Below are 26,876 nucleotides of genomic sequence, written 5' to 3' on the forward strand. Positions count from 1 at the left end.
CCCTCCCTTAAATTACTGAAAATATAGCCCTTATAATTGGTATGGAAGTAATGAAAAAATAAATCAGAAAATGTAATGCTGGTTTCGATATGAAAGTCGTTAACAAGTAGTCCACCATTTTCTTAGATCTTCTACATGAGACATACAAATGAAATGGACAGTGTTTCTAGCTATATAGCTGAATGAATGTTAAAGATGCTATTAATAAAGCCTACATCCTCGACCTTTTTGTGCTCATACATTATTAGGGTTTGTTTTGTTTTTACTTTTTTGCTACTGTGTCATAACTGTTAAATACATTGTATTTCCATGTACAAAGTGGAACCTACAGAAAAAAATCCATTCGTTTCACTTATCCATAACATTTTACATTCAAGAGAAAGCCTGCACTATTATCATGAATATATTTTGAAATATAATTGCATGATAAATTATTATTTAAAACTGCAATTTGCCTTGATAAATTAAATCCCGCCTCTTCCATGCTTCTGAGCATCTATCAGTTATCAGTTCCCACAGAGTCTTCTGCTCCTCTGTTCCTGGGCAGCTGTATCCCTTCATTCCAAGTACCCTTTTCTCCGATCTCTCTGTAGATTGAAGCAATTAGTCCTTCTGCACACTCTGGATTTTTTTGCTGACTGTAGGCTGGGTGGTGATGGTACTGCCGCTATCTCAGAGGAGCATGCTCTTACAGACTATTGATAACTAGCAGACCATTATTTTAACATGTTTTATTTCAGAGGTTTTTTTCTTTTTTTTTTCCCCTCCAAATGGGCTTGATTCAGCAAAACAATCACATCCACAACTTCAAGCATTTCTATAGTTCTAGAGTTTTCAAGTTTACACTGGTTCTGTTTGTCAGAACAAAAGGAAAAGGTGAACACTCTAAACTAAATCAATGTTTTCCCTTATGTTAAACAATATATACATCTCAGCATGGTGTTATAAAGAACAAAGGGTTTGCCCATTATGAAACACTCATTCCTTGATGCTGGCGTATCAAAATAAGGGAAACACCCTCAACACTTTCCTATTTTTCTTCCCTTTCACTGTCATGAAGACTCATGGGCTTTTTTTATCATCTGCAATGCTTCACTATATGCAACTGTTATTGAAATGGCCTCTGTTATATGAGGCCATCCTCGGGTCATCGCAGTGATTTGTTTCCTACTCTCTGAGACTTCCTCAGTGACTAACTAGATATTAATCAATGTTAAGAAATGAATTTAAAAAGCACTAGCAGCACCTAGTGCCTTTTATTGAAGTTCCACTGTGCCGTTCAGTTAGGCACCAAGAAACGATGTACCACAACTCCAGATACAGGATTCATTTTCAGGAGGTAATTAATCTATCACTTCTACTGAAATTTCGTTACAACTCTTTAGTAAGAAACAATGAAGTAATTTCTTTTGTGTTAACATTTGCATTTTAACAAATAACTTACCAGGTCTGCAGATATTTCACAACACGTATCTTCTATTGCAAGTTTTGGATTACAATAAACTGTTATGCGGTGAAGTTCAATCTATTAAGAAATACAAAAGAGATTAACATGAGATGTAAAAAATCATGTGTTACAGCATGCATTTTCTTATCTTGGCATAATAAACTTCCTCTCTGAAACACTGCATATTTCTGAAATGCTGGAAAAAGAGCCTATTACTTTGATGTAATCACATTTTAGATTTAATTTATCTTCATGTAAGTTGCATCCCTCTGTACTGCTCTTGTTATGCTACCTAAGCATTTTAGCCCTCTGGACATCCTCTGTGGATCTCCTTTTCAGGAAAATAATTTTTTCCTGCAGTGCCATAAAGGTTTGATATGTTCTATCTCACAGACATCTATCACTTCGGATAGACCTTTTCCTGGACCTTGCTAATAAATCACCTGCAGAGCAAAAATTGCAATTTATGTACATCAAGCTTCTGTTTCAGAGATTTTGGGTGGATGGGTGAGATGAACATTGTCTAATTTTAAGTAGTTAATCTTGCCCTTGTATGCCTCTTTCTGCTTTGGTTTTTTATCCTCTTATTCTCTCTCTTGCACTGGTATTGAGAACAGCGACTGTTGGTACAGGATCAGCTCTGCTGCCTTCATCAGCTTTATGCCCATAAAGTTTTCCTGCAAACATGGAAATCCCGATTGACAACTTCGACTTAGAATTATCCAGCCTGTGCCATGCAACCAACACAAGATAAAAAGAATCTGCTCCTTCTCCTGCATCTCCTGAGGAGATGGTACATACATTTCAAATAAATTAAACTCGGTCTTAGAAAATAAAATGAAGCACCAGCTTGGCCCCATGATATAAGAGCTCTGAGCCCAAGCCAAAGCGTTTAGCACCTCACAGGACTGATTCCTCCCACAATGCTAGCTTGCAGTTAACAATGTGCTATTTTCATCTGGAACTGTACAGTGTACATAACATAGCTGATACTTTCAGAGGGTCACTATAAACTCTAAGCCAGATGCTTTAAACCTAGTAACTGGATGTCAGTGTACTTAAAACAAACTGACATTTCCTGGAGCTTTCAGATTACTTGCTGTGAGCTCTTTGCATGAGGAAACAGAGGAGAGCATCTCTGGGACAGAACACAGCCCAGATTATTATGGGGTTGCCTTGCGTAATTCTTGCACCAAAGGCTGCAGGGAACTCACTTCCAGCCACTTCCTAATCCTTCCCATTCGGAGGAAGGAGCAACAGCAATGAACAATGCGCCTATTTCTGCATAGCTGAATTACCCCAGAATATGATAGAATCTTGATACAGAGGTAATCCTTAAGTTTTTTGTGTCTCGCCTTTACCAAAGAGACACAAACTGTAACAGATGACTGATACAAACCTAAAAAAAAATCTCATAAAAATTGAAAGAAAAAAATTACCACTAGAAGTTATCTCTAAACGTAGTAATAATATGTCTCTGGTAACTATGTGGCCCTTACTCCAAAGCAAACACAGAAAAACAGACTTCTGAAACCAGGACTGAGTTTTTGTAGTTACTTTGGTAACACAAGTTTTGCCTTAGCAGATGCTACAGCACTGAATACCTTTTAAAGAAAAAGACTTCAAATGAAGAATATGTACTCAAAATTAATAACCAGTTTTGAACCTTTTATCTACATAATTCTTTAATAGGGTGTTAGTGAAAGCATGGCTAAAACACTATTTCAAGTTATCTGGTTTTCCTTTCGTACTACTCACATCTACAGGCTTATCATCTGCAGCGCGAGAAGCAATCAGAGTCCTTCCCTGCAAGTCAATGGTGAATTTTTCATCAGTCTGCTTTCTCTCAATTAAATTACAATCCAAATAGAGGGAAATGATCCCCGACTGCACGCTAATACCAAGCTTATGCCACTGTCGATCAAACAATGGATAAATTTCTCGACTCTTAAAAGTGTAGTGCAGTATATTTCCCTGAGCAGACTTGGTCATATACTCCACAACCTTTTTTGTACCATCCAGAAGGACAGAGATCTGAAAGCAAAATAAAATAAGTGGTCATTTAAAAAATACAAGTAAAAGAATTAAACAAATATGTAAACTCTATATACTAAAAATACTTCAACTACATAGATTGGGCAAGAATTATGTTACAAAGCATTCTTCTATGTAACTTTGCAAATACATATCAGCTATAAATCATAGCATACCTTCTTATCCTAGTTTACAGTCTTAATTCAAGACATGTTATTAAATTTCTGTCATTCCTATAATAAATCAACTATTTCAGAGCAGTCTGTCTATTCCATAAAAACTGTAGAAAAATCCAGTGGTGAAACATCCACAAAGTTATATTTGCCATATTATATGGGGGCGAAAAAAGAGAGGAACTTAATGAAAAAAAAAAAAAATCAAAGATGTCTCTAACCTCAGGTGTGTCATACTGATTTAAAACTTGCCATATATACCAACGCTCTTTCTTGGTATTTCGCCGTACACGGAACGTAGCAACTAGAGCGTATTCTTCAGGAAGCCCATTTGGAAATACTTGCCTAAAATAGAAGGGAGGAAAAAGATTTCTTGTTATTCTTATACATACAAACATTGCTTGAAAGGAATGAACAGAAATAATACCTGGTGAAAACAAGGAGCCAAATGCTCACGCATGCTCATACAAATTCAGGGGCCTCAGCTTTCAGAACTGCCTCTTCTCAAAAGTACAATTCAGCCTATTTATAAGAATAAATGGCTGAAGATTTTGCTAATGAATTTTTTGTTCTAACTTTTTAAAAATCTGATTACTATAAATAGGAACCTGAAAAGAACTGCTGGAAAGTGAATGCCACACATAAACATACTTTTAAAATACTGCTTTTCCCAATTTACTACTTGGGATACTGGAACAAGTTTCCCAGAGGATTTGTGGAATACTCCCCATTCTTAGAGACTTTCAAAACACAGCTGGACAGGGCTCATAACCACCTGATCTCACTTTCAAGTTGGTCCTGCTTTCAGCTGGGGGTTTGATCCAGTGACCTCCATGGGCAATGACTCAGACTTCTTGAGTATCAAAACAGCTGGACTCTAGCAGGCTTGAACAAAAATAAGAAATGCATTTCTGAATGAATGTCTTTCTGCTGTTTCATTTTGTTATTCCTTTCTTAACTAAGATATGTCAATGCTCCTAAAAAAAGTCTGACTTGCTACCTATGTCACAGAATACAGTACAACAGCACTTCTGCAAACTATTTGAAAAGTTGGTATTTCAGAAAAAATGAAATTAGTCTGTAACTCAACTCTACAGACTTTGTTAATCATTAACTATGTAATAATTCTGTACTAAACAAATAAGGATGGTGCAATCAGCTTTTTTCTTTTGAAGCTTCTGCATTTCAAATTATTTATTTTTGAAGACAAAGGTGAGACAGATGAAAACCACAGATGAAAACACTACTACACATGAGTAGCTAAAGTGTTAACATTGCTGTTTGCTGAAGACAGTCAGGATTGCCCAACTAGCCACATTGCAAAAGGCATTCCCTGGATCAGAGTGGAGGAAACCTCAGGTCCCCACGCAGCAGAAAAATGTCCCATTTTTCTTCCCACAGTCGTGTGACGTAAATGGTTTAGTTCTAAAAAACTACAAATGGGATTTATAATTACACAGTAGTATGTTGCAAAGGCTTTATTAAACAAAAAAAAAAAAACTAACACCAAAACAAAGGGGAAAAATAAGAAGAGAGGAAAGCACCAGGTGACAAGACAATAACCCCTCAACACTCCTGGAAGTCAGTGCACTTCAGTTAACTTAGGAACTCAAGAAAAATGCCTTCTGTGTAGAGAAGCCTGCTCTAAATTCTGCCAAAGAGATTCTTTATGGACCAACACCTATTTAAGTCCCTTATGGGGGAATCACACTTCTTTGGCTTATTTCCCACAGCTGATTCCTGTTTTATCCCAGGACCAAATTGGCAACTCTCCCACATTATTAGAGGACCCATATGCTCTGTTGTACAGCTATAGATCTTTCAATGTCAAAAGGCAAGGCAGAGCAAATAGGCTTTGTGGGACTTAGACCTAGATTTCATACTACTCTGTCTTTTATTTATACCATAAAGAATATGTTTATGCTTTAGAAAGAAAATAACTTCACTTGCATGAGTAATACATAAGTGCGTCTCTGCAGAACAGTAAACCATCTGGACATGTGATCAGCCCTATGGTTTACAGTGCCCCAGGCAAGCTAAGGAGACGACATCTCAGGTATTACAGCTGCAAGCTAGACAAGATATCTGGCTGTGGGGAGCATTTCACTAGCTCTCCGAAATCAGTTAACTTTCCCAGCTAAGTTCCATACTGGGAGACAGAGGGGAGTTAACATTAATGGGCAAAGGGCAGGCAACTGTGGAAGGGAAATGATAAGAAGTCTTCATCACGTGGGAGGAAGGGAAACCAAGATTTGTATGATATGTCTGCAAAACAAATGGAAATAGTTTCTGGACATGGTAGGTATTCTAGTAAATATCAAGCACTATTTTATTTTATTTTATTATTCCACTGTTGTTGCTTTTTACGGTAAGCCCCCTGACACTTGAAGAGTTATCTAAATGAATGACAATATTAGTCTTCTAAAATTTCAAGTGTTTCTTTCAGAATTTTCTCAAAAAATTTTGGTTGTGTGTTAGTGCACGTGATATAAAATTATCTTCCTTAACAGTTTATCAAACCATTTGGGAAATGGGACAAGAGTTAAGGTATGGGCCTGCATTATGATAAAGGGCAGGAGTTCACTCTAGCGTCTCTTACCTTTGAACTGACAGAGCAAACTGATTTGGGAGAAATGAGGAAAGCAGACAATGTCAATTTAATCCCTAAGGGCATTGCACTGATTTCAGTGAAGTCAGCTAAAGAGGCAAGGTTTAAGTAGAAATGGACCAAGGATACATTCAGTTAGATTCACAAAATAATTTAGGTAGGAAGGTACCTCTGGAGGCCAACGGATCTAACCCCCTGCTTAAAGCAGGACCAACCTGAAAATTATATCAGGTTACTAGAAGTCCTGTCCCAGTGAGTTTTAAAAGCCTCCAAGAATGGAGACTAATCTACAACCCTCTGGGAAACTTGTTCCAATGCCTGGCCAACAAACAGCAGAAATTTGATATATAACTACTGTATACCAAAGACATGACATAACAGAAGAAATATCTTTATTCTGAGAAGAGTTCTCATTGTGTAACTATATGAACATTCCTTGGTGACCAAAAAGTCATAAACAGGTGCTTTAAAGCACACACTTAACACTTAACCCTTCCAGCCAGATGGTGCATGCTAAAAGGAAAAAAATGAAGGAATAAAATACTCACAAAAGTAGCATACTATCTACTATGATACAAATTTTCCCCAATGCTCTTCCTCTCTGAATCGCTGCAAGTGAATGTAACAGAATAAAAAGCATGCACCTAGCATTGAAGTGACTTAGGTACAGACCATCAGTAAGATACTACAGTAAAATTTAAGTATTACTACATGGTATCTTCTACTCTGTAAAGCTCAGTTAAAAACTTATCAGAAATAGGCAAAGTATGTATGCCCTTTAAACAATGAATATATAAAGGCATTAGATGGAGGGAGAAAGCCAGACCTGAAGTATGAACATAAAACCTCATATTGGAACATGAGAAAAGCCAAAACAGAATTTTTCAGAACACTGAATTTGAAATTCAGAAGTCCTTTGGATATCTAATATACCATTTTGCATTACTGCATCTACCAGCATTTAATAACTAATGAGAAAACCAATGAGATGTCATGTGCAGGGTGAAAACAGTAATGAAGTAATATTAAATGTTAACGAAAAATACAAAAGCAAGTTGTTCCACACAATCACAGCTCAACAAGTTATGTACCCTTTCAGCATGGCACAAGGAAAGAACAGCAGGAAAAGGAGAGAGTAAGGATGAAGGAAACCTGTACCAAACTCACCTCAAAGTCTACAGATGTAAAGCACAAATACAGAGAACGCTAACTTTAGGTAGTACATCATGGTGTCTAAGCCAAAAGCAGTAAGAGAGATGACAGGTCTTAAGAAAGTCCTAACGTTACAGAAATATGGGCAGCAATTAATAAGTGTGCATATTCACCTATAAAGGTGAAAGAAAGAACTTACAAGTTAAAGCAGACAAGAAAATGAGGGTATCCTTGGCATCTGGTCTCTGAACCAGGGGATGCTTATGTTTTTATGGACAAAATTCTCTGAACCAAAATACGTAATCAGACTTGGGAGCAAACACATGAATCTGAGATTTTCCTCTCCCAGGAAATATCCTTAACAGTGGGACAACAGTCAAGTTCTCCAATTCCTGTTGAGCTTTCTTAGCTTAGGTCAATCCAAACCAGACATCCTTCCTGGATGACTGCTCTAACCTTTAAGGCTTAACCAAAAATGTTCTCTCTCCCTCTTCTACACCGGAAGTGCTCATGACTGCTGTTGTTTGTGTTTAATTCAATGCTGTCCAAGATTATTATGTGCAATTTAAGCACAGTCAATGGCTTAGGCACCTCTGGGACACAGGCAGAGTTCTGGCATCTCTACACACATCTTTGAGTCACAATGAAACTTGGGTGGGAGTTACATGCCTGGCTGCTTAAGCCACGGTGCTTCTCTGGAACTTAAGCCCAGACGCCGGGGGAAATCTGTTGTCCCAAATGATTCATTTGAGGTGCCATCAGGGGTTAGGTGGTGCTTGAGGGTAGGCAATTTGAATCATTCTCTGAGGCTCAGGCGCCCAAAGTCTGACTGAATTATACTTTATGTGGAATTTAGACAGTTTGATTTTCTCCCTCTGTCCATATTGTCAGTAGTATATAATGAAAAACGAAAGTTGATGAATGGAGCACTGTGTTCTCAAAGTGAAGCACACCCTTCATGGAAACTGCTGAAAACAATAGCAGGAATTGAAGCACACGAACTGAATACACAGGCTTGAATTTACACCACCCTAGCCTGCCGGACTGAGGTGTACTGTGAATTACAGAGGTGCCAGCTGGCTGATTGAGGAGACCGAAGATAACAAGCAGGAAAATCCCTAACAATACAAGGTTTTAGATCGTACATGTAGACATTACAAATCCAGATATTCAGGTATCTTTTAATGTTCCACAGGTTGAAGCATCAAGCAGACACATCCAGAATGTTAATACACACTGACATTCCTGCAACAACTATGTGCCACTCTGCCAAAGCACATGTATACTCAGAGTTGCAAAGGCTTTTATTGCATTCTCCTCTTTTTTACTGGATTAAACGTAGCCATAATTTTTCCTAAAAACAGGTGCTGTGGCCCAAGCACAGCACAGACCGTACGTTCTGAGGTTACTAGAAGAGCAGTTACAGGAATTTTACATGAACTTTACAACTGTATTTATGCATACCTTCCACTGTTTGTAATGATGAAGTACAGACTGATTTTTGGCAAAATATTTGCTTATTCATTTGTTTCCTCAAAAGTTCTGAAAATTTCTGGTATGCAGATACCAGCTGGTTCTCCTAGTGCTACCATGTTAAAAGAAGTAATTATGAATGAATTAACTGTGTATTCACTGTGCTATATACAGTTTTAGTTCTATCTTTGTAAAGCAGCATTGAGTTACCCATATCAAATTTAGTAAGGCAATCCTTTATTTACCTTTTGTTTTTATTTTTAAATAAAGCACTAATGGAAAAGCAGCATCTATTTTTAAATCTTATGAACTCTAATTGTTCCATATCGAATGAGAATACACTACAGTATATGACAAACTTCCGTATTTACAAGTATCAATGAAGCCTCCAGCTTGCTGAGTATCTTCCAAGAAGAGAAAGATGAGCCAACTTACATTTCCTGAGTGTGAAGTGGGAGATGTTTAGAGTTTATAGCAAGACATATCTTTTCCAGCTGACATATACCATTACCTGATATATGTCACTTGTAACATGACAATGTTACAATAATTTGGTGACCAGAGATCAAGGAGTTAGTTTAAACAACTTTCCTATGGTGAGTAATGATTTATTTAGTACTATGTTGACAGAGACACTGAAATCTTAACCTTTTCATTTTTGCTAAGGGATTTAAACTGAAATCCACTATGAATAAAAAAGTAAAGCTCAGGTGATCAAATACAAAAAATCTCCACATTACTCAATATTTCTACATGAAATGACTGTATTTTTTATTCTCTTTTTTTGCCTAACTTCATGGTGCTATGGGAGAAGAGGAAATAACTAACTAGAACAATTTACCAATCTTTGCCTAGAAAGGGTATTTTAAATTCTTTTCAAATAAAAGTTAATAACAGCTGTTTGTTACTCAGAATAAGAAATAATTTCCTTCCCATCCATCTTCCTCAAATCACATTAAGATGCACTATACAGTTTCATGTTACATTAGGCCTCAAGTTGTTTTCATATGACACATTATATGATGCAACTCAAGGGAAACTATTCAGACAGCTTAAGAGTTATTAATTACTTAGGGAGAACTCAACCCACTCAGAAAATGTACCGCTGAAAGCAAAGCTGCATATTATTTTAACATCAAGAAAAGGGATGTACCTAATATTTCATATACTTCATCATGCCTCTTCTTTCATTTATTGAACAGGTATAGATCGGCCGTCACTTAATAAACAGGTGGTTTAGAAATATTTTTTTTTTTTTGTGAAAGTCAATGTTATTGCTATCAAAATTTTAAAGTTAATTTAAAAAAAAGATTGGTTTGAAAGAGAAATAGAAAGACCAAAGCTGTTATGCCTGTGCACAGTACTTTTACTCTAGAGTTTATAGCAGTATTGTGTATCCGTATTTCAGGAACTGTGGGTGAACTCCTAGCCCTAATGAAGTCAAAGGCCAGTCCTCCCTTGCTTTTAAAGAGGCCAGGCTAACAAAACCATGTATTCTTTCCGAGTTTGGCTAATTTCTGTGCATTTTAACTTTTCTGGGAAAAAAAAACCAAAACAAAACAAAGAAGCCTCCACAAAACCAAAAAACCCAACCAACCAACCAACAAAACCAACCCCACAAAACAGCAACAAAAACAGCAGCAAAAAAAGCAACAGACATAAAAGGAGTAACATACAATAATGGACATTGGAAACACAACAATTTTTCTTCTCATTTTCCTAAGCAGAATTCTGCAGCATGATAAGAGTCCTGAGAAAATTCAGGTCAACATTTAAGCTTTTGGACTCTTATCTTGTGGAAGGCAATTTGCAGCACTTCTGATACAGTTAGACTTGCTCAACTTGGATATTTGTTTTATGAACCACATAGGTCTCAGAGCAATCAGTGAATTTTCCTTGTACCTGGAAAATAAAAATAACCCTAGCAAAGACCAAATGCTACCAAAAGCAAGAATGTGTGATTCGGGCACACAGTCATTCACTCTCTCTCTCCCCTTTTTAATAATTAATATATTACAGAATGTAAAAAGATGATAAAACAGGTTCAGAAACTAGCAAGAGTATCACATTATTAAATACAATATTCAAGCAGCATGATCCCCCTTCCAAAATATCGCACCTTACCCTGAATATTGCACAGTAAATTAAGCCACTCTAATCAGTAGCAAGTATCTTTCCATGTATAAGCACACGAGGTAGCAGAGAACAGCAGCCTTACCACCAGAGAACGTTGTGAAGGAAGGTGAGTCAGGGAAGAGGAGAAAGCCAGAGCCTGACTACTTCAGCAAGCTAAAACTTCAAAGTAATCTGTAATCTCCACAGGATCCTCCTATACCTGCACTGCTATAGACTCAAGAAAACACAATGCAGCGGAGTGGATCCAGACAATGGATATACTACAGTAAGTTGCTTTTTTATGTACAAAGCAAGTAAAGGAAATTTATAGGGTACTATAAAGACTGGAGCGGCTTTTGCAGTACACAGGCATTGAGATGCTCCTCCAGACACTTTTGAGCTCAACATCTAATCCATGGTTACTTGTGATTCATAAAGACTAAAGTCAATCCATGATTCACTCAGGTCTTACATTCAGACTTTTCTTTTCCTTAGGAGATGACCAGAGGACAAGCAAGCATACTCCTCTCAGTGTCCGAGTGACAGGGAACACAGATGAGAAAAACGTGGAACTCTATTTCTTTCACAAAGGGGAAAAACATTTCCTCTGTATCTGCTTTCTCCTAATCATGCAACTACACAACACTTTCTCATGTCCCTCTGCTTCATGATGCTCCAACCAGATTGGTTGTCCATGTGCCACATGTTGGCATCACTTACTGAGAAACAAGCAGAGACTTTCTAACATTGCTGGCAGAAAGGGACCAAAACCACCCTCTGTTGCCCGAGTCTGTTTTTTCAACCTGACTCTTCTCATATATATTTTCAGTAGCTGTGGCAGTCAGGTAACACCTCTGTACCAGATACTGATGCATCAGTAATCGATACCTTCAGTTCCATCTGCCCCTTCTCACATGGACATTACAGTAAGAAGTCATATTCAGTCTATTGGTTTTAGAGTCTTGTGAACACAGGGATGTTTCTCATACCAAGGGCCCTTTCACTAAGCATTTCTCCACATTCCATGGATGCTAAATCTGCTCATGTATCAAAATTAAAAAATGTCAGTTAGGGAGATCTCCTTCCAGAACTAGCATCTATCTCCCTATCATAGCTACACTGAAAATATAAAAGTAACTCAAAAGAAAACCGTCTCCTTTGAACTCTCATAATTTCCTGTCAGGAATCATGCTCTTCCAAGATGTACACCTCATTCTCCTTTCCTTTCTGAGGCTAAATGTTAACATCACACACATGTGCATCCCCATTTTTCTAACAGGTTTCTACTCCTGTGATTCACTCTAGGGAATGAAACCTCCCCACACGCATGCAAATATGGTCTTATTGACCAGCATGAACATCCCAGAAATCCTCAGTGCTTTTCCTTACTCAGAACCACACTAGTAAAACAATTGCCTCTATAAGGAAACTTGCTCAGGGTCTGACACGTTTCTCACAAGCAATCCACAAACACTGAACAGAACTTTCTCTTTGGAGATTAATGGCAGAATCCAGAGAAGTGTGGTGATCCGTCTGTTTCTTCGGTGGGTCTGTGATTGTCTCCTAAGATAAGGTCTTTGTTCAAAATTTAAAGCTAAGATGTGCTTAAAAGAATAACAGATTTAAGTTTTCTTCAAGTCATTCAAGAACTCTGTCAAGCTTTTTGGCATTTTTACATAATCCCTTAAGGCCATTTTGCTCTACTAACTGCCCTAAAATCCCAATTGTGGTACTTTTTTTCTTTCAAGAGCAGCAATCATCAAGAGACGAGGATATGAACTTAAATACTTTTAAAGGAATTTTACATACTTCTTTTAACATCTACCCATGTCTTAGACATTTTATCAGTAGCTCTATAACTCGTGGTCCTTCTAATTTGTTCCCAGAAATGGCACAAAGACAACAGGTCTAGTTATTAGAGTAGTCTGTTATTTGTCAGTCTCTGAAGTCAACAAGATATAAAGTTCTTATGCTAAATATGATTATCTACAGTGGAATGGAGTTATTCAGCTGATCAAGAAACCCTCTGAAGATGTTAGACAAAAAAAATAATTACAGTAACCTCTGAAAGTCAACTGGCAGTGAAAATTGCTCTGCACGCATTTTTACATGCTTCCTACCCTGAAGCAAGATATATAATACAGTGTTATTTGTAGATCTCAGTGGTTGCTGTTGTCTGAAAAACAAAGCAAATGCAGACTACACTAGAGGATTTGTCTACTGGAGGCCATGATCATTCAGTCTGAAGACAGACTATGCACTTCATACTTTGGAAAGGAGGGAGGAAATCAGGACTGATGTTTCTTTTTGCTTGGCCTGTATATTTCCTAGAATTTTCTCTAGAGGAGGAAGAAATCTAAGCATCCATCTCTTCTTGAAGGCTTTCACAGCCAATCTACCAGCACTGCACATACATTTGTACAGGTTATCTAGAGACACTAGCCAACTTCAGAAATAGAACAATCTTTGCAGTTTGGTACACAGGACAGCTAGTCAGCTCCAGCAGAGGTGCATGCTGAGAGATTTGTACCCTTCCATTTCTCCCTACTTCCCTAATACTTGTGTATTTCTGCATGACATAGTGCTACTCAGTCTAAATGTGTTCTTTCCTTAGAACCCTCAATTTCTTCCTGTTTAGTCTCCCCTCACCCCCATCCCAAACTTTCGGTAGCTTTTTATAATGAATCAATGGAACATGTGTTAGCAAAGTGAACCGTGGATTACACTTGGAATGGGCTCCCCCCTTTCTTCCCTGGTTCATTCTGCCAGGTCCTAGACAACCCTGGCTGATGGTAAAAGGCAAACCATCTCACAGGCCAGCATCCCTCTCATGAAAACACTGAGTGCTCACAGTGAACATAATAGCATGGCTGGCAGTGGAAAGGGCGAAGTAGAAGGACCACTGTATGAAGTGCAGCTGAATCAAACCAAGGGATGCTTTTTTTCCTAACCTCCTCAAATAATTGCCTGGATAACTAGCCTCCTGCTCTTCACCACGCAGAACTGCCTATAAATAAATTCATTCCAGGCTAAAGTCACAGGCAGGCCATGCTAAGACGTGCTTGAAAAAAGAGGCACAGGCACACCGAAGGTACTACAGTCTACAACACTGTTACAGATGGATATACCCACCCATCTTGATTCCAACTGATCTCCCCGAAAAAAAGAAGGCATAAGGGGTGAAGATTAAGTTACCAGCAGAAGAGACTGGAGTAGGAAAGAAGGTTAATGATACCAGATACCAGGGTCTGACCTGAAATAAGTAACTGTCAGCTGCAAGAGTGAAGCTACAGAGAGATAACACGCTTTTGCTTTAACACCCCCTACACACAGCATGATTAGTCTACGAATATTTAAGCCTGGTGTTCTGCTTACAGTTTGAAGGATGATTAGATAAATAATGTGCTCTTTTACAGTTTGTAAAACTGTTAACATACCTGAATGCTAAGTGAATAAATATGGAAAATAAAGGATCAAAAATACATTTGCATCCCATAGAAAGACTTAATAGCATTTTCAGAAACTGGATATTATTACCTTTTTGAAGTCTCAGGACTTAGAAATGAGTTGTCTTATTAAAGTCAAGTTTAAAAAAAAGATTACATACAGTTCAACCTGCATCTCTCACACTCTGTAATAATGAGATTTTTTGTAAGTTACAGATTAAATGGGGTTAAAATATATCAAGCTTAAAAATATCAACATTGCATTGCTATCTGCTGAGTCATAACTATGCTTAACAGGATGGGCCAAGGACCTGTAACTTGCTAACCCTGTTTCTATCAGACCCAGCTGGGAAATGGCTAGGTATTCCCTTTAAAGGGCTGGGAGAGAAACCAAAAAAAGATTGTAAAGAGAGATGAAGTCTTGCATTAGGCCCAAGAGAGAGGTGTTGAAAGGAGGCTTCAACCAGTGGCAGCTTTGGATAAATCAATTAACATTTTATTTAGATTTTTCCTAAGCTTCACATCAAAAAAACTCACCAAACCCAGATTGAAAGAACACTGGATATTACCAGGAGTCCTTCTCAGGCTGGGGAAACAGGCCAGATGCCTTACATCCAAACAAGGAAGCTTGATATGCTGGGAATTTACAAACTTCTCTCAAAACAGCAAAGTCTCCACAGTACAAAAACTTTGCATTAAAACAATACACAACTATAACTTAATTTGAGGTTGAATCATCTATGTGACTTCCATATGAAAGTAACAGAACTAGAATGAACAATGATATTATTTCTCAACAGTAAGGCCGAGACTGAAATCAACAGTAAGGCCGAGACTGAAATCTTTTCTGCTGATGAAAAGTCTAAGAACATCATATTACCTACTACAAACCTCAGGCTAGTAAATGAAGTGTGGAAGAGTTATGACAGTAAAGAAAATATTACTAGTATCACCAATATTTTGCATTGTATAAAATTGTAACATTTAAGCATGCAATGAGATGCAAGAAATATTCTGGAAGTTTTAAAAAGGAAATACTTTGACCCCTCACTGTCCTATGACAAAACCAGAATTTTGATGAATTCACTCTCACCCTATAAATTACTTGGTTGACAATGGAATTAAGTACCCAATATTATGGGAGTCTATATTCTTAAGGAGGAAAATCCATTAATGGTATAGTCTATAACTGAATCCCAGAACAGTTGAGGCTGGTAGGGACCTCTGGAGGTCATCTGGTCCAACTCCCCCTGCTCAGGCAGGGACACCTGGAGCCCACTGGATAGGAGTACACAATTACTTGTGGATGAGAACAGAATCAATCCAACATAAGCTGTTTAAAGAGATGACATTTAATTGTGATAACAAAAGTTAGAATGCTGTAAAAAATGTAATCTTAAGCATAATATGGATTCATATTAGTAGTGCTAACTGGTCCTTAAGGAGAGCAATGAGGCAAGGCTGTGTTATAACTCTTCCATCTTTCAAGAACTAACCAGTTAATGAGTCATGACTTTCCTTTCCATGAAATCATATCAGCTATCTTGAATCACAAAGTGTTTTTTTAGTGCTCCTAACACTTTCACAACAAACCAATCTTAAGCTTATGTAATTTCCTGGTAGCATAGCATATCTGTCTCCACATACTAACAGTAATACAAACATTTATCACTTCCTAAATTTAAAGAAGGTCCTGCGGAAAGGAAAGTAACCTATAAAACATAAGAAGTCGTTTCAAAGTCTATTCTCCTTTTCGAGTAAATACAGATGTCTGATGGCACTTCTTGGATCTAACATTTTCAGACATGCAAGTCATCATATACAGCTCCATTACTGAACTATGGCTACAACTTATCTTCTACGTTTGGTCCTGTTGTGGTACAGTTTCTCGCAATGTCTCTGTCCATATGATTATTGTTACCAGTTACTGTCTTTATCACATATTGTCCACAGTTCATATAGGAATGAAACATCTTACGTTAAACATTCTCAATTCTCAGTGACTTAATTTCATGGGAGTTACTTAAAAAAAAAAACAACAACCTACTGCACTAGAAGACTCCCCTCCCAAAACACCTTGTTTCCAAATAACACCATTACCTATAAAATGAGTGAGCATTATCTACTAATCCTGTACAAGTCAGCTGCTACATATCAATCCTGAGCAACAGCAGTAATTTAATGCTGCAATTGCATGCGCTGTACTTCAAAGCACATCCAGCATGAAGGGTCCTGAGTACAAGAACTGGACTGGGAATTCACTACTTCTCCCCAAGTCTTGGCAAACAGTTCCTGTTAATGTATGTGCTCCTGGTGAATACTATTCTGTTTTTTGTTTAGTTTCATAGATTATTTTAAACTGGCAGTCATCTAGCATTCTGAGCTGCTCACTAAGAGACAGATCCAGTAAGATAAAAAAACTAAGGTACATGGAGTCACAGCACCTTAATCATGTTATCTGCGTTGTTACTTCTCAGGAGCGGTCCAAAGCAAACATCACATTCCTTTGCCATAAAATAGCCATTACTATTTATGGGATATGCATTCAACAGTATTTGACTAATCAACACTGCTCACCATAGATTATGAACATACACATTTCTTACTAAACTCACAGTAGAGTTCACAAAGAAAACTGAGTAAAAGAGAGAAATTGAAGTTTATCAAGGACATCAACACTAATATTTCTGTTATGGGTGTAATATTAAGCAGCAGCCTAATACCTAAAGTAAAAGATACATACATTTTCATATGACAATTAAAAGCCTAATACCATATTAGGAACTATCAGCATGTTGTTCAAGGCCTGTATTGTCATGCTTAAGCCCAGAGTATTTTTAGGATTTATTTTTTTAATAGAATTCTGAGATTCTGCAACTAGTCACATTGACTAAATCCAAAAATAACATGATCTCTTGCACATGGTTCTGTTAATACACCAATATCTGTACATCAGGACTTAGTTTCCGTAGATTACAGGCTGTTCTTGATGTTGACGTTTATTAAATCATTCCAAGTTTTGAAATGAGTTTGTGACATGACAGATATTCACTTGAGACAAGGCTGCAATCTGCAAACTCTGTACACTTTTGACTGAAATCAAGTTGATACCCAGACCTCCAAGTGAAAAATCCACGGCATGGATGGCAGTGTTTATGCAAAATTACAGAAATATTTTTTTTTAATTGACAATTTATCTCCATAAATTAAAAAAAATGCTTCATGCCCCGATGATAAAGACTGCAAAGAGCTAACCACAGAGAAATGCTAGAGGCCAAAAATCTTTCACAACCAACTGAAATGAAAATCAGTGTAATGAAAAAAGGACCAGGCAGTTTCACTGTGAGAGAGCCCATGAACTATTTTTATATAGAAAAAACTAAGAACTCAGAGGCAAGGTGGGGGAATGGCCGAGGTCAACTGTATGAGGTTTAACAAGGCCAAGTGCTGGGTCCTGCACTTGGTCACAACAACCCCATGCAACGCTACAGGTTTGGGGAAGAGTGGCTGGAGAGCTGCCTGGAGGAAAAGGACCTGGGGGTGTTGGTTGACAGCCGGCTGAACATGAGCCAACAGTGTGCCCAGGTGGCCAAGGAGGCCAAAGGCATCCTGGCTTGTCTCAGGAATAGTGAGGCCAGCAGGAGCAGGGAAGTGATTGTGCCCCTGTACTCGGCACTGCTGAGGCCACACCTCAAGTACTGTGTTCAGTTTTGGGCCCCTCACTACAAGAAGGCCATGGAGTTGCTGGAGCGTGGCCAGAGAAGGGCAACGAAGCTGGTGAAGGGTCTGGAGAGGAGGTCTTATGAGGAAAGGCTGAGGGAACTGGCGTTGTTTAGCCTGGAAAAGAGGAGGCTGAGGGGAGACCTTATTGCTCCCTACAACTACCTGAAAGGATGTTGTAGTGAGGTGGGGGTTGGTCTCTTCTCCCAAGTAACAAGCGATAGGACAAGAGGAAATGGCCTCAAGTTGCACCAGGTGAGGTTTAGATTGGATATTAAGAAAAATTTCTTTACTGAAGGAGTGGTCAGGCATTGGAACAGGCTGCCCAGAGAGATGGTAGAGTCACCATCTCTGGAGGTGTTCAAAAACCATATAGAGGTGGTATTTCAGGACATGGTTTAGGAAGGGTGGTGGTGTTGGGTTGACAGTTGGACTTGATGATCTCAGAGGCCTTTTCCAATCTTAATGATTATATGATTCTGTGATCTTTAAACAACAAAGCCCCAGCGTAGACAGAGATGCATCAGCACAAACATCTTTTTGCAGGTACAACTTCAGCTAAGAGGAGAAATGCCTGACAGAATAACTAATGCAAACTAAATTTTACAAAGTGTTAAATCACAAAACCCAGAATGAAAAAAATATCTGATTACAGGTTGTTTTTTTTTCCCCTCCTCAGTCTGCTGATAAATTACTTCTGGAGCATATGGCTCCACTGCTTCAGCTGGACAAATTATATGCATTTTACAAAGACACTTGAATCCTCTCAGCCCAATCAGCAAAACTGACAAATGATCTTTCAATCTCTAATTTTATACTACAACATATGGGGGCTATAGTCTATCCTCAGCTGCATGCATAATATCCATTACATTTCATTGAATTCTGTGTGGTTGCATATAGCATTGCTGTATATAGCCATATTTACTCTGGCTTTCTAAGAAACTTCAACTGTATTAATTTTGTAACTGTATTTTTATTCTAAGACTATTCTGAATAGTGTTCTTATCAAACACAGGTCTTGTTACAGACTTAGATCTGCATTCTTATTGATTTATAGTACTGTCTTGTACTCACTTTTGGGAGACTTTTTTTTTCAAAAAAGATGGCCAAGAAAAACCAGGACAACATTACAAAGATTTTTAAAAGTCAGCATGTTTGGCAGGGAGTAAGAGACCTGAAATTCTTGTGAAAGTTCCCCACAGTCCGGCATCACTCAAGGCTCTCTTCAGCTAATGCGCTGGTAAATTGAACAGCCTATGGCACAATCTGTGTCCAATTTTTTGAACAAGGGCCACAGGGAAGTGTCCAGGTAAACAGCTTGTGCTGAATCTAGAAATCTAATGACACAATAACTTTGTTTAGCAATTGTGGCACCTATGACTGTATGTGTTTTAAGTTTTACTATCTCATCCAATAAGAAAACTGAAAAAGACTTTTGGCATCCATATCAGATGCAGATAAAAAGGGATTCTATATAGGAATATATAGCAAAAGTGAAATTGCATCTGCAATATCTAAACTGTTGTTTTAATCAGAAGAACAAAATTGTTTTCCACGGGGCAGGTTAAACCATTAAACTGAGGGTGCAATTTCAGGGTTTGCTTAAGCTAACGGCAGGCTACTCCCAGCTCTAGCAGCATGTTCATGCTCCTTCCCCACTGTGACTGCTGGAGATCACACAGCCACCGGGATCAGCCACCAGCCTTACTGATCAGAGAGGCTGATGTGGAAGAATTGAGATGAGGCTGAGAGCTGAAAAGGAGTGCTGTGAAAGTCAACGGCTAATTTTATTGTCTTCCAAATAAAAATCTTGGCTGGACAGATTTCTCCTTTAAAATAAAGGCAGTAGGAAAAAAACCAACACTAATCTGAACTTAAATACATGTTTTTTCAAAGTAAGGAAAGCTTTTTAAGTAAGGAAACTGTCTTTACTATTTGTTCATCCAGTGCTTCTGTAATTTGCTTATTGCCTGCCTTGAGTTTCATTCCGGTAGAAACAAGCCCAAATATGCAGAAAAAGACATTCACGTGTGTTCATTCTTTAAAAGAAGCATTGTCCTATCATTTTTCATGGTAAAAGGCCCCAGTTTTCTCCTTAGTTATGAAATGAAATAATTGGTATTTACATGGTAGGTACAGCTCCAATTTGTTTTTTTCAAGAGTAATCCCTGTGTTATCCTTCTTTTTTAATTTATAAAATGTAGTAAGTTTTTAAGTTTCTGGAAATAAACAGAAAGTACTCAGTTTCAGTACCTTTCAACCAGAATCCGAAAGAGACAGATTTTATGACTGCAGCTTCTGATCAACTACCTTTTGAAAGACCTGAAGAAAGTATCAGGATTTGTACTAAATTCAGGCTCCCACACTCAGGAAGCAAATTCCAGAGACAAGGCCCTTTCCTTGAAAATACCCTGCAACCAAAATACCAGGCATTTCAGTCTTAGCATTGTTGGCTCCAGCAGCTCAAATGACCTCAAATAAATACATGACATAGGAAGGGAGAGGTGGTTTCTTATGTAACTGTCTAATTTAATAGACCAAAGGCTAGCAGGACTTTGTGTAAGCGCAGATAAAAGCTGGTTAGCGTAACTGTAACTACTGCCCCCAAACAGGGGTGCCACCTCATTCCCACTTGCAGTAGATGTTTTAAGTTTTCGATGAAATCTTTTGGAAACTGCTGACTTTCACATCTTTCCATTCCATACTGTATTTATGAAATACGTATACTACTTCTTAGTGTATTTGTCAAAGCTGCTGAATCTGATCCCACTGCCAAAAAGACATGCCATGTTCAAAACCAATCAAAAATCATGCCCATGTGGACATTCACTGACAGCTGAAATCATATGTAAGGAACTCGGTATTTATTATTTTGGAGAAGAAGGAAGACTCAGCAGATATACCCAGAGAACATACGGCAAAGCAAATGGCTGCAAAGCCACCCAGAGATAAGTGCCTTTGGGGAGTTAAGTGGTGGCTATGAAAAGGCTTCTAACAGTGAGCACAGAAACTGCGTCGCTTGATGCCAGCTGTACTCTATACTCCCTATGCATTTTTTGTGGTTAAAATGGTTAACAAACGAATTAAAACAAATATTTAAACAATTAAAAGAAATGAAAAACTCCACACACATATTCCTTCATCACTGCTTTCTGTTCTTGGCAGAAAGAATCCTCCAGCCTGGAATATACTGATAGAAGTGGGAACAGTATTTCTGCATCCAGTAACTACACATCACAAGGAAGTGCAACACTCTCTGAAACATGGCCCAAGCCACAGCCACAGCTCTTCAGGCAGCAGTGAGTGACAATGTTGCTGATGGAGCTTAGTAGTCCAAATACAGTCAAAATCCAAGCTCTTTTGCAGTATTTTACACTGAAAGTGAAAGAATTCCTAAAAAAAGTCATGCGAGTGATCCCAGCTGCTGTAACTCTGAGATCATTTAACAGCCTGCTAAGATAACCTCCTCAGTAAATTAATATGGTTTGTCAAGCCAAACAAGCTACAAAATAAGAAAGCCCTCACTGTGCCATTAACATATGTGCTAATCATAAACATCCATTTCAAAAACATTCTGAAACTCAGCTGAAATCAACTTACTATCTCCTTTATTGGCACTTTCAGAGGAGAAGAAAATGGCCCACCAGCAACCCAGAAAAGTGAGAATGAGGAACAACAGACATCTGATGCATCTTTAGAGGGCAGTGAAATTATTTCATCATAGTGCTATTTACTCTAAAGCAACTAAAGAATAAAGATTAGCCTACAAGGCCTCACGTCCAGAAGTGCTGAATGCTGCTGGCAGTTCTAAAGGAGTTGCTATCAGCACAGAGCCCTGTGCTGCTTTTGTCAGCAAGCTCTATGCCAAACTGGATTACACTGCATAGGCAGTATGTGGTAAACTCTAGAGGACAAAACATGACTCCATAACATATTTATTGAAATAAAGTTAAAACATTATACAATTATTATTATTAGGACTATATAATTAGATTGTCTGCATAATGGTATTTTACTGTGAATTTCTTTAGGATTCAGAGGCTATTATACTACTTCAGTCAGGAATAACTTCTATTAATGTCCACGTAAGAATTGCAATAAGTAACTCACAGTATTTTAGTTAAAAATCACTCTTTAATCCTGAAAATATTATTAGAATTACATTAATATTTAATACTCATTTACAAGGAGCATAAGAAAAGCTATTCATCTCCTATCACAAGACAAAATATGTACAAAACTCCCTCACAAAACCTGATGAAGATAAGAGATGTAACTAAAATCCAGTATAAATACACATAATCGATTTCCCAAGCTGACACTGCATTGTAAATTACTTACAACATATAAATAGGTGTAACACTACTCCAGGTCCATTGAAAAAAAACCAAAATGGCATCACACAAGAAAAATGGCACAGCATAGCTTTCTGTTACTCACACTACAACTGAATGAATGAAATGCAAGAGGAGATGTGCCAAGTTACTTGATACTTGCTCGTCAGCTTAATCAGATACTCTCGGTTTCCTGCAGGATGGATAACAAACACTGTTCTGCTACTTACTGCACACCACGTCTACTAAAATATTTTCTAAGGCAGAATGATCCCCAAAACCTCTGTGCATCTAGTAACACATGGAGCCTGAAACTACACAATCTGACGTAATGTAGGAGATTTAAATGCAAATAATTACAAGATATTGTACATTGATAACTGAGATAAAGTAAATAAGATTATTATGACAGATACCTGAGATCCTGACTATACTTCACTGTAACCCTCCCATGTCAAAACCTGACTTTGTGCTCCTGACTGCCCTCTGCCCTTATTTTTAAAAAGCAACTCAGAAATTCAGAAGGGTATCAAAAATAGTTTAAATATTTTTTTTAAATCTTGTCTGAAGTGTTATCTCAACAACAGAAAGCTATTATACATTCCACATATTGAATAAAAAAAAACCCTATTCTTAATTATGACATGCATTTCTCTGTGAAGAAAGGTTAAAAAAACATGAGGAAGACTACTGCCATGAAGAACCAGGATTTAATTCTGCAATGCTTGAATGTTACTGAAAATACTTTTAACCCTTTTTTTTCTTTGGGAAGATACATGTAAGAGGTACCCTTTGCTTCCACTGCAAGCTGACTGAAAAGATTATCTTGTACCTTATTAACATCAATAAAGTGATATTAATTTTCAGCCTACCTATATTCATACATTAGCACTGTTATACATTTTATTAATAACCATCTCAGTTGCTTCATCCAGCTAAAGCTTTAATCCATTAGATATGCATATTTTTAGGGGAAACTGGAAAGGTTTTCTCTTTAGTTTTTCTTCAGTGAGGATGCACAGAAGAAAACGACAGGGACGGAGAAGAATGTGAGAAGCAAAACCTCCTGCTTTCCAGGTTTACCCTTTACTCAAATTCTTTATCCCCTGGCCAAGTCACACTGAAAATGAAGAGAAACTAGCTATTTTTAGCCAAGATGCATCCTCCCTCCAAAAAGCTTAACAGATAAATTATAGGGGGGGGGGGGGGAAACATTCTCTCCTACTCCATAAAGTAAAAAAACTCCAGCCCCCAAAAAACCAAGTACATGTCTTTCTTGAGTGTTTTCCTTGCAAATGCTAAGAGTTAAGGTTTTGCTAAGCCACAGCTATCAGCCATGATGTGAACTCTTAATTTTCACTGCCTTCACTAACAAACTGTTTTTAAAAGAAGAAAATAAAACACAGACTTTAGTATTCGGGCCTACTAATAAAAGATAGGAAAAAAGCTTTACATTTTTCAATCTCACTATCACCTGTCAGACCCTTTCCAAAAACACTGAATTCTCAGAATCAATCCTTTTGAATCATGAATTTTCCCTCAAATTAACATGAATTTTAAATAATTCACCCTTTTCCAATTTCTAGCTCCTCTCACTCCATTTTGCCATTGATTTTCTAACAGTTTCAGAATTAAGTAAGTCAATTTGCAATAGGCTTTTTGCTGCACATGAAGCACTACTTAGCTTCTTACTCCTAAAGGAAAATTGCCCCACGTTTCTTGTTACTGCCTTGATTGTCTACTCTTCTATTGTCTCATGTTTCCCTCAAATTCCCGTCCATCAAAAAAAATCTGTAAAAATTTGAAAAATGGATAATGGATTAAAAAAAAGTTTTCTTACTGACAAACTTTCAAATATTTTTAGTAAAGACATACATGAGTGGTACCTCATGTTACTTGTTCCTCTTCTAAAGGTAATCTTGATAATACTGGGAAGACCCTAATAAAAATAGAGCACACTCTGTCTCAAGTAATTTTACCTAGTCATTTTTGCTTCAATAGCTAATGTTCTAATAGCCTAGGTCCTATTTCTTTAACCATTCTCCTCTCACAAAGATTGCCTTGTTTTGTGTCTGCGTGCCTCTGATTCCTCTCTTCTCCCTCTCCCGTGGCCTCACACTACCCACAGCTCCTCTTTGCTCTGCCTAGGATCCATGCAAAGGGGAAATCCTAGGGCTGGGTATATTTTTTCCTAGGCAAGCTGGAGCCAGACCTCTTGCAACAGAGAATACCCAACCTGAAGACATGGGAATACAGTTGCTTCCCTCGTCATCACAGGAACATGCTGTACAGAAACCACAGTCCCATGACTCAGAGCACATCTCAACCAAGAAGTTCTGAGATGATTCTCTCTCTCCACTGAGCATGGGGAACTTGAAACTACATTCCTAACTGCTTCTTGCCATTTCCTTGTCCCCATGCACACTTAAATCCATCCAATCCCATTGTGCCTTACTCTCTTTCACAGTCCTTTTGATTTTTCATGCAGTTTCTGTCTTTCATCCCACCCTGTGTTGGAACAGTATGCTGCCTAGTTTCCCCTCTACACTGGAGTACCCACCATGCTGTTGCTGCTCAAAGGCAAGATGCCAATTCCACTGGGGAAAAAATAATGAAAATATAACATTTAAGGAACCAGTGACTCTCTATCTCTTTTTAATCCTGCCAGCAGTAATGAGAGAGGACAGCCAATATCATCACCAAGAGAAGACAGTATAACACTTCTTGTCATACCATGAAAATTTTTTGTTTCCTTTGTTTTATAAATATTTATGTATAAACAGTATCAGAATCAAGATTTTGGAAAAAGGTATTCTACCTAGACACTTCGAACTACCAGAACAAAACCACACCTGAGTCAAAATGCTTCCCCCAAAAAAACCTGTTACAGATGAAAATGCCTGAAAACAGACATACTTGTCTTTTTGTGACATCCTTTGGATACACTGCTCAGTGTTCCAGTTCATTACTGGCATTTAGTCTGAGCTCTGTCTTTTAAAGACTTAGGATGAAAGTAGCATCTTTCTTACTTTGTGTCTCTGACGAGAGGTGCACTTCCCAGTTTAAAGCAGATTTTTTCCCCTCCACAAGATGTTTGCCTCAAAGAAAAGCTTTCTGCCAGATCAAACCCTGTGAAATAAGATACAATGATTTAGTTTATTTAATGGAATTTTAAAAAAAACAGAGGTAAATACTGACTTTTAGCAGGCTTAGTGACTTTCTAGAGTACAGACTGACATGCTATTCACTCAGCAGGTGACTTTGCAACCTGAGAAACACAGTCGTTATTTCCTTTTACCATCCAAACTGATAAGAACGAAGGATGTTTGGAAAAAACAACGGAAATTAGTGTGGCTGCAGAACTTAAACCAATATGTCCCAAGAAGAACACCTTCTGATTCTAAAAAACAACTGCAGCTTTTGGGGCATGGGGGTGGCATTCTGTACTGTCCTTTCAGTTTTAAAGCCAACTTCAGTCAGACTACTGTAACATCCACTAGCAGACAATTGATTTGGATACCCATATTAACGCAGTTACTTACCTGAAACATCACGACTGCCTCTGTTGATTTGTTTGAGATGATGGACAACTGTTTTCATTAAAGGACACACAGCACCTTCAAGAGAATACAGTTTAGCATCTATCATAAAATTCTAACAAACAAAAATGAATCAGAACAAACTATCCTGAGAATGATAGTAATATTAAACAGGAATGGGGGTTTTTTTGTTTCTTTAGGATATGAAAAACAGCAATGAACCAAATTACAAAATCTAAATAAGAACAATAATTTTTCAAATTTCATACTCCACATCTAATAATATAAGCAGATACAAATGTTATCACATTTTAATTCAGCTGTTTATTACAGCTCACATGAGGAATATAACCAGAAGAAAAACACTAAATCCTTACAAAGGTCTTTCCATCTACAATATTCTACAAAGCAATAACATCTAAGTTGGTGGTTTTTTTTTTATTTCCAGCTGTATTATTAGAAAATCTCTTCCCCCATTAATGAACATGAAACAATAAAGCATAAATGCTTGATTACCATGACAATAATCTATTGTTACTTCAGTGAACAATAATTTCAAAATGTGGATTAACAAGGATATGATAATATCTTATAATAAACAGTGTAAGCAATGCTTATATTTTGAAAAAATGGTTGAAAATTAAGTAGCTTTACAGGGGATTAAGTCTGAACCAAAGTATTTAGGCAAAAAAGCAGAATGTTCTAAAATCTGGAACATAGTAAATACTGAGGTTAAATCTACTGAACACTTAGATCTAACACTGTATTACTAATATGCAGCATCTTACTTGCATGATTTCTTCTCTCTTTTTTTATACATCTATACACAGTA

The 26,876-nt window shown here is 37.6% G+C and overlaps 1 protein-coding gene across 4 annotated transcripts in view; it reads right to left on the bottom strand.

The window, feature by feature from the left end:
• COL19A1 (collagen type XIX alpha 1 chain) overlaps positions 1 to 26,876 on the bottom strand; it is a 215,218-nt gene that overhangs the window by 177,149 nt on the left and 11,193 nt on the right. For all 4 annotated transcript variants that reach the window (XM_064447840.1, XM_064447838.1, XM_064447839.1 and 1 more), the window contains 5 exons: positions 26,048 to 26,122; positions 25,535 to 25,634; positions 3,876 to 3,999; positions 3,206 to 3,481; positions 1,445 to 1,525 (listed from right to left, as the gene is read on the bottom strand). In XM_064447840.1, coding sequence (XP_064303910.1) covers positions 1,445 to 1,525; positions 3,206 to 3,481; positions 3,876 to 3,999; positions 25,535 to 25,634; positions 26,048 to 26,122 — 656 coding nt within the window. The remainder of the gene's footprint in view (positions 1 to 1,444; positions 1,526 to 3,205; positions 3,482 to 3,875; positions 4,000 to 25,534; positions 25,635 to 26,047; positions 26,123 to 26,876) is intronic.

This window comes from Phalacrocorax carbo, chromosome 3 (assembly GCF_963921805.1).
Source record: "Phalacrocorax carbo chromosome 3, bPhaCar2.1, whole genome shotgun sequence".
Taxonomy (NCBI): domain Eukaryota; kingdom Metazoa; phylum Chordata; class Aves; order Suliformes; family Phalacrocoracidae; genus Phalacrocorax; species Phalacrocorax carbo.